This window comes from Lucilia cuprina, chromosome 2 (genome assembly GCF_022045245.1).
Source record: "Lucilia cuprina isolate Lc7/37 chromosome 2, ASM2204524v1, whole genome shotgun sequence".
Classification (NCBI taxonomy): Eukaryota; Metazoa; Arthropoda; class Insecta; order Diptera; family Calliphoridae; genus Lucilia; species Lucilia cuprina.
The window spans coordinates 56,570,399-56,578,720 of NC_060950.1; the positions used below are offsets into that span (position 1 = coordinate 56,570,399).

At 31.9% G+C, this 8,322-nt stretch overlaps 2 protein-coding genes across 2 annotated transcripts; both read right to left on the reverse strand.

Moving 5' to 3' along the window:
• Positions 1–796: 796 nt before the first annotated feature.
• LOC111685284 (dendritic arbor reduction protein 1) lies at positions 797–2,651 on the reverse strand. The gene is made up of 2 exons (XM_046946091.1): positions 2,594–2,651; positions 797–2,533 (listed from the first exon to the last, which is right to left on the reverse strand). Exon 2 carries the CDS (start codon positions 2,349–2,351, stop codon positions 1,098–1,100), a length of 1,254 nt encoding a protein of 417 aa, XP_046802047.1. The 5' UTR covers positions 2,352–2,533; positions 2,594–2,651; the 3' UTR covers positions 797–1,097.
• A 138-nt stretch (positions 2,652–2,789) lies between these two features.
• On the reverse strand, positions 2,790–3,428 carry LOC111685286 (anaphase-promoting complex subunit 11). Its single transcript, XM_023447539.2, has one exon. It carries the CDS (start codon positions 3,104–3,106, stop codon positions 2,849–2,851), a length of 258 nt encoding a protein of 85 aa, XP_023303307.1. The 5' UTR covers positions 3,107–3,428; the 3' UTR covers positions 2,790–2,848.
• Between the last annotated feature and the right edge of the window lie 4,894 nt (positions 3,429–8,322).

Sequence of the window (8,322 nt, forward strand, 5' to 3'; positions counted from 1 at the left end):
GTTGCTGAGTTGGCCGATAGAGAGTCGGGTCGTTTCGAAGCGGAGATTGTCGTGGCTACGAATTAGAACACTTGGATTCTCCTGGTTCTTACTTACTATTTTTACAACTATTCTTTTTCAATTAAAGATAAATAGGCATATAAACCAATGTTAAAGTGAAAATATTAATCAACTCAATATTGATAAAAAATTGTTAAACTTATAATTTTAAAAAAGCTAAACAAACGCCCTAAGAGCAACAAATTCACCAAAAGTCAAATTCAACAATATTTAGAAAAAAATTAGCAAATTGTTCAAAATATTATTCAACGAGAGAAAGTTATATTTTCAAAATTTTTTGAAATTTAAAACTGTAATCTGTTAATTATAACAAAAACAAAAAATTCTTTGTAAAATTGATATTTTAACAAAAAACAAAAAAGTTATGGCAAATTTTGTTTCAATTTAATAAATTAATTTAATAACTTTAATTTAATAAATTAATTTAATAAAATTAATTTAATAACTTTAATTTTAATAAATTTTGAAAAATATTTATAAAATATGTAATTAAAAAAAAATTATTTAATAATTTTTTTGTATTATGTATTCGTTTTTTATTATCAGCCAAAATAAAGAAGTTTTTTGCTTTAAATTCTTACAAACTAAAAACACAAAAATGTGAAAAATAGTGTAATGTTTTAATTTTCTTCATTCGCATAAAAAAGAAAACTCTTCTAAAATGTTTGTTTTTTGGTTTATATTCTATTATGCTTTTCTTAGAAATAAAAACAATAAGAAAGAAAAACCAACTTACTTGAATTTGTAGATGGTATATATTATGTTAAATGAGTGTTTTAGATAGATGAAGAATGTCTTCTATACAAAACGAATTGAATTGACTTTGACTTGATGATGATTTATAACGATTTGTTTTTGTTTTTCTTTTTTCCTTTCTGTTAAAAATTATTGATTTATACTTTTGATTTAAAGTTATTGTTGTAGTTGTTAATACGGCATGTAACTCTGTTGATTTGGTTTGATGCAATTACTTTTTGTCCCCCTTTGTTCTTAAACTAGACGGGCAGCTCTAGGGCCTAGTCTAAGAAGGGATTTTGTCATACATGCCTTTGGGCCAAAGATGATGATGAAGTCGATGAAGTGGCGGTAGCACCGACACCACCACCAATACTGCCTCCGGGTGAAGGAGAGGGAGATGAAGATTTACTACTGTGACGACCACCGCCGCCACCATGACTGGTGGTGGTCGATATTGAAGCTGCCGAGGCTATGGAGGCCGAAGATTTAGGACGATTTGGTGGTGGCGGTGGTGGTGCACGACGCATACGCTGCTGTAGTATACGTGGCAATTGTGGATGTGATTTTTGCGGTGCTGGTGCTAAGGGCGGCATACCTTGACTACTACTTTGATGATGTTGGTGGTGATGATGATGTTGTTTCTGTTGATGCAACTGTTGCTGCTGATGTTTAGTTATGGAGGAGTTGTTCGAAGAAGAACCCGAAGTATTGGAAGTTGTGGTAGAGGAGGCATGAGAAGTGGTTGAACCTCTTTTTGGTGGTATTATTTGTTGTTGTTGCAGCTGTTGCTGCTGCTGCTGCTGCTGTTGAGCCGTTAGCGAGATCTGAGGCATAAGCTTGGCATTATTAACCGGCTGATGATTTGAATATGACTCATCTTCTGGCTCTGAAGTTAATGAATTAGTTTCAGAGGGTGTTGGTGAGGGAGAGGGTGGCGAAAGAGCCTCCTGTTCCTGCAGATAAGCACGAAATCCCTGTATAGATTCATTTAAAGCCCACAATTGTGACAGCAGCGAAAGATCCAGCTGCCTTAGGCCATACATTTCTCGCCTTAGAATAGCCAATTGGGTGTCTAGCTTAGAGGTGGTACTAGAAGTGGAAGTGCTATCACTATCAGTACGTGACTGATGCAGCTGCTGCTGTTGATGATGGTGATTATTGTGGGTGTTGTTATTGCTGCTGTGATTCGAATGATTGTTGTTGGTAGGAGTATGCTGTTGCTGGGATTGATATAAATGAAGCTGGCCACTGTGTGTAGAGGAGGCTCGACTGTGTAAACTTTCACGATCACTTAGTGACTCCTGTGTAGAAGATAAACTGCCATGACGATAAGAATTTGAACTGCCGCCACCGCCACTACTACCTCCACCACCACGTTGACGATGTGCTGCAGCTGAGGAGGAAGTAGAGGCCCCCAAATATAAATCAGGATCTAGGAAATGACTATTGTGTCCATGATTAAGGGGTGAAGCTGTTGAAGGATGCTGTATAGCAGCACTAAGACTTTTTGGCAAAGGCGGCAAGCCGGGCAGTGTAAGTTTTTCTTCCTCCATTTCACTCTACCGGTTTTTATTTTATCAATTACTTCTGTTCTTCTTTTAACTACTAATATCCTTTTTGATTTTGTTTTTCTTACTAGTTTTCTAATTGGAGAAAAATTCACACACACTCTCCAACATTCGCATACGCTGGTTATTGCTCTCTCTTTTTCTCTTATTCAACTCTATTGCTCTACCTAAAGGGAACAAAAAAACGTTATTCTTTTCATTTTAGTTTTGTATTTGCTTTATCTTACTTTTTTTTCTTGATGTTAATATTGTTGTTGTTGCAAAACAACTTTTAATCAATATTTGCTTTAATATTTTGTTTCCTTACAAAATTTTTCTTTAATTTTCACTGCTTTTTTTTGTTAAATTTTAAACTAATGTTCAATATTTTTCTGCAAAATTTTCAATTTTTGTTTTAATTATTTCTTTTTTATTTATTTAAACTTTTACTTTCTTTAACTTTTCTCTTTACACACAGGAATTTGTAACTTCTGCTGTGCTCTCTAATGTATATTAAATTTCCAAGCTTGCCGACACATTGGACACTGTTTATTCAAGGGTTGCAAATTCAGCCATTTAACAATGCAATGCATGTGAAAACAATGCGAACATACGCCCCACACTAGAGGACAATCATCGCCGGGCAGTGCACATTCCGGGCAAGTTGACTCAAAGGACATACGACAAATGCCACAATTTTCATCGTTTGCTATCCAACGCCATGATGCAACTCCCATCCATGATTTAATTGTTACTTTCATTTTGACATTTAGTTAAGTCACTAATAATACCGTTTTCACACAAGGGAAAACTTTATAACTACAACTTGTTCCTTGAGCTGTAGTAATACTGACGCCGATTAAACACAGAAATTAAAGATTTCTTCTTAGTTTCGTTGCTTTAGCCAAATAATGCTGTGGTAAGCAAGGAATATTTTGTAATTCAATACTTTTTCTTAAAAAAACATTTAAACAAATTTTTGCTTAGTTTACACAAAATTTTATTACTCTTTATGCGTCTCTACCAAATGCAATGCTATTTTTCGTTTTGTGTTTTTCGTTTCTCGGCGTTTTTCTGTGTCAATAATAAGAAAATAGGTCGCAGAAAACCATGCCAATTTAATTAAAAAACAACGGCGTTGGCCGTCTAACTTACACAGTCAAAGCCGTCGTTTTAAAAAGGCTGTTTGCCAGCTAAACAAAAATTTTGACAATTATAACTTATTTAAAAATTTTTAAAATTTAAACTACAATAAAAAATACTTATTTATAACAACCGTCTTGTCTGAATTATGGTTATTGTCGTAGTTTTTTTAAATTATTAATTGCTGATTATATTTTAACAACAACACTGGGGTTTGTCCGTTGGCAAAATTAACGAGATGTGTTGCCATATCTGGCGTTCTAAGTGAGTGATGCCAAGTGTAAAAACTTGGTGGCCAGTATAAATAATATGGTATAAAAGGCGCCACATTTAATTTTAAATAATGAAACAAATCAAAAGTAAATATATATCTTTAAAATTGCGGCCTGTAGTTTGATTACAAGGTTTACATGGACGGACAAAGCTATATCGACTCAGAAAATGATTCTAAGCCGATTGGTATACTTTAAGGTGGGTATAGGACCAGTATTATTGTGCGTTACAAACATCAGCACAAACCCAATATACCCTCCCCACTAAAGTGGTGTAGGGTATAAAAGGAAGCAATTTTGAGTTGTGTAAACAACACATACCAAGGACCGGGAAAAAGACAAACTTTAAAATCATCAGAACTTCCAGTTAATGAAAAAACTCTTTACCGTTGGTTCCTCCGAATGCGTAATAGGAATTGGCCTGTAAGTAGTCTAATGTTAAAAGAAAATGGATTTTAATAAAATTTTAGTTTTATATTTTAATAATATAAATAATAATAAGAGAATATCACGCTCAAGTGTGTAAAATACAGATTTATAAATTAAAATTTTATATTTTTTTCATGAAATTTGACAATCGCTAACGTGAACAATTTCGCTAACATGAACTCCCTTGGTTTTAATTAGTTTACGTTACCGCGAGTGCACTGTATACCTTTAGCAGGATGCACAAGTAAGGTGGAATCGTTAAGGCAGCTGATTTTGTTTTGTTGTTTTTATACCCTTCACCTTCGTGAGAAGGGTATATATAAGTTTGTCATTCCGTTTGTAATTTCTATAATATAATTTTCCGACCCTATAAAGTATATATATTCCGGATCCTTATAGATAGCGGAGGCGATTAAGCCATGTCCGTCTGTCTGTCTGTTGAAATCAGTTTTTAGAGGTCCTCAGATATCGGCGAGATCCGAATCTTCAATAATTCAGTTAGACATGCTTTCGAGAAGATCGCTATTTAAAATCAGCAAAATCGGTCTATAAATAACGGAGATATGAGCAAAAATCCGAGACAACCTCTGAAAATTTCATCAAAAAAGCCACATTTTTTTCATGCTTTGTTATAAAAGCAACAACAACACTGTGAATTGGATAAAGATGTACATGTGCGTGTGGAGATGTATTTGGATTTATTCAGCTGTGTATTTTTTTGTATGTTTGCATGCTGTTCTGTTCTCACGAAGGTAAGTGGGTATAACAAGAACAAGGAGATAAAGCAGTAATATATTGGTAATACATCTAATATTAGTTTGAGGGTGGTAATACAGTTTGACGGTGGTATTACAGTACAACGGTTAATATTTCTTTCTGATATAGTTTATATTTGTTTGTGTGTGTATGTTATGTGTGACATGTGTGCAGAGATACAAAATATATAAAAACTGTAGTTGGTGAAGGGTATATAAGATTCGGCACAGCCGAATATAGAAATATTACTTGTTTTTTATGTGTTTGTGTTGTGTAAAAAAATGTTTATTGTTTTCAAAGCAAAAAAAAAACTAAATTTAAAATTATAAATAAAAATGTTTATATGATTTAGATGAAGTTAGTTAGGTAGTTAGTTAATTAGTTACTTAGTTAGTTAGTTAGTTAGTTAGTTAGTTAGTTAGTTAGTTAGTTAGTTAGTTAGTTAGTTAGTTAGTTAGTTAGTTAGTTATTTATTTATTTATTTATTTATTTATTTAGTTACTTACTTACTTACTTACTTACTTACTTACTTACTTACTTACTTACTTACTTACTTACTTACTTACTTACTTACTTACTTACTTACTTACTTACTTACTTACTTACTTACTTACTTACTTACTTACTTACTTACTTACTTACTTACTTACTTACTTACTTACTTACTTACTTACTTACTTACTTACTTACTTACTTACTTACTTACTTAGTTAGTTACTTACGTACTTAGTTAGTTAGGTAGTTAGTTAATGAGTTAGTTAGTTAGTTAGTTAGTTAGTTAGTTTGTTTGTTAGTTTGTTAGTTAGTTTGTTAGTTTGTTAGTGAGTTAGTTAGTTAGTTAGTTAGTTAGTTAGTTAGTTAGTTAGTTAGTTAGTTTGTTAGTTAGTTAGTTAGTTAGTTAGTTAGTTAGTTAGTTTGTTAGTTAGTTAGTTAGTTATCTAGTTAGTTAGTTAGTTTAACTAACTTAGTTAGTTAGTAAGTTAGTCGCGAACTCTCAAGTGTGTTTCAAAAACCCTACACTTTCTAGCGTTTTATTATTTGACACCACTCCACCATTCACCAATACACATACATATTTCAAAAATTCCCTTTCCCAAACCACAAAAACCTTCTTAAAATGCGTTGAATATTTCACCCGGCTACGAAACGCATTATCTTTAATAAAATACAGTTTAATAATTTAAAATTAGCATCGATATAGGTATTAAACTGCATTAATTTCAAGAACATTTAAGGTTAGTCACATTATTATTAAAGTGTATAAAAAAAAACAATAATAAAAAATAAATTTTAAATTAACTTCCTTCACGCCATGTTAATATCAAATTAACAATGGAACATTTTTAAAAATTTATTTTCACACAGGCAAGTTAAAATAACTTTACCTTCTAAATAAAATATAAACGCTTTTAAATTGTTTCCTTAATTTCTGTCCCTCCTTTTAACAAGTGACGTCAGAGAAAAATGTTGAAAAAGATTCTGACAAATTAAAAAAAAATAAAACACCAAAGCTACACACAAACGCACAAAAACCTGCTTGAGGGTTAAGTTCAAGTTAACTGCATTTTATCAGCTTTTCTTTGTAAATTTTAAATGTCACAATAAATGCGCAATTTCTTGATCATTATGATCATACATTTTGGAGTGGGTTCGATTAAATAAAGCTACAATTATACTCAAATATATACCTACCAACTAATATGTCTGAAAGTATAACTTTACTTAACCACTCAACTTATTTTAATCGAATTCGGACTATAATGACACCAACTACTTAGCTGCAGAAATTAAAGATTTCGTAAAGAATTTTGCCATGAAAATAAACAAATACATCTTTCTATGGCTGAGGATTACATAACATATTTAAGAATTGGGATTACTAAAATTTATTCTATAAGTCAGACGATAGACTATTATAGTTTAATCTATACTCCAGACTTTAGTCTATTCTATAGCCAACAGTATAATATATTGTATTGTCCTGACTATAGTCTATATACCAAGCTATAGTTTATTCTATAGTCAAGGCTATAGTGTATTTTTTAGTCCAGACTATAATCTTTCCGATAGTCAAGCCTAAAGTCTATTCATTGTAAAATCTATAATCTATACTCCAGACTATAGTTTAATTTATAATTCAGATTAAAAATATTATATATTATATTGTATAGGCCGCATTGTACTTCTATAATTCAGACTATAGTCCAAACTATAATCCATATTTTCATGATATTATTTGAAATTAAAAACAAGTATTAATTTATAGTCGGACATTACCGACTATATGATACCCTACACCAGTCAGTATGTTAAAATTGTCGATTTTTTATATAAAGCATTTAATTTGTTTTATTGTAAATTTTTGTTGACAAAAAAGAGATTTTCTACAAGAGGGCTCATAGGGGAGAAGGGGTTAATATGGTCCTATCCTTATAAATTTTGGTAGATGAATTTACGTCTACTTCAAAGTTATTTATGTAGATTTTGATCGTTTTATTAGTAATTATAAGTTAATTTTGACCTTCAAGTCATTTTCTGAAGGGGTCAAATGAGGCCAGATCACTATAAAAATTAGTATTGTCATTTATCGTTCTATAAAACAAATTTTTGATGATTTTTGTTGACATTATAAATCATTTAACGTAATTGTGAGCCTAAAGACCCGATCCGGGGGGTACGGTTGTATGGGGACTAGGAGAAATAATGGACCGATTTCAACCATTTTCATTAGCGTTCGTCCTTGAATCTTGAACCTGTAGTGTGCACACAAGGTTTACATGGACACACAGACAGACGGACGGACAGACGGACATATCTAAATCGACTCAGAAAGTGATTCTGAGCAGATTGGTATACTTTAAGGTGGGTCTAGGACCAATATTTTTGGGTGTTACAAACTTCAGCACAAACGCATAATACCCTCCCCACTATAGTGGTGTAGGGTATAAAAAAATAGTTGGTCACATTTTATCGCAATAAATGCATCCACAACTTGGAGTGAGAAAAGTGGAGAAACATCTCAAAATCTTTGGCATACGAATTTTTCGAACAAACAAACCCACATACATGTACACATGTGACAATCACATAATGACAGCGAAAAAATAAAAACAACAATGTATTACATATTGATGTTTATTAAAAAACCAAATGAAACATTTTAAACATGAGAGACACAGATGCGTCTCGAAAATATTGTATGCATTTTACTAATAAGGTGACCAGGTCAAGAAATTGTAAATGGTAAAAAAAGGTCTAATAACGAGAGTTAAAAGTGGTTGAATTTGACAGCTGTAAGTATTTCTCTAACGGTAATCAATCAAACTTATTATCATTTTTCAATGTGTTTTGATAATGAAATGAAAGGTATTTACTTT

Bases quoted from the DNA above. Each gene is read 5' to 3' on its own strand.
- LOC111685284 (XM_046946091.1), bottom strand. From the start codon at position 2,351: ATGGAGGAAGAAAAACTTACACTGCCCGGCTTGCCGCCTTTGCCAAAA.
- LOC111685286 (XM_023447539.2), bottom strand. From the start codon at position 3,106: ATGAAAGTAACAATTAAATCATGGATGGGAGTTGCATCATGGCGTTGG.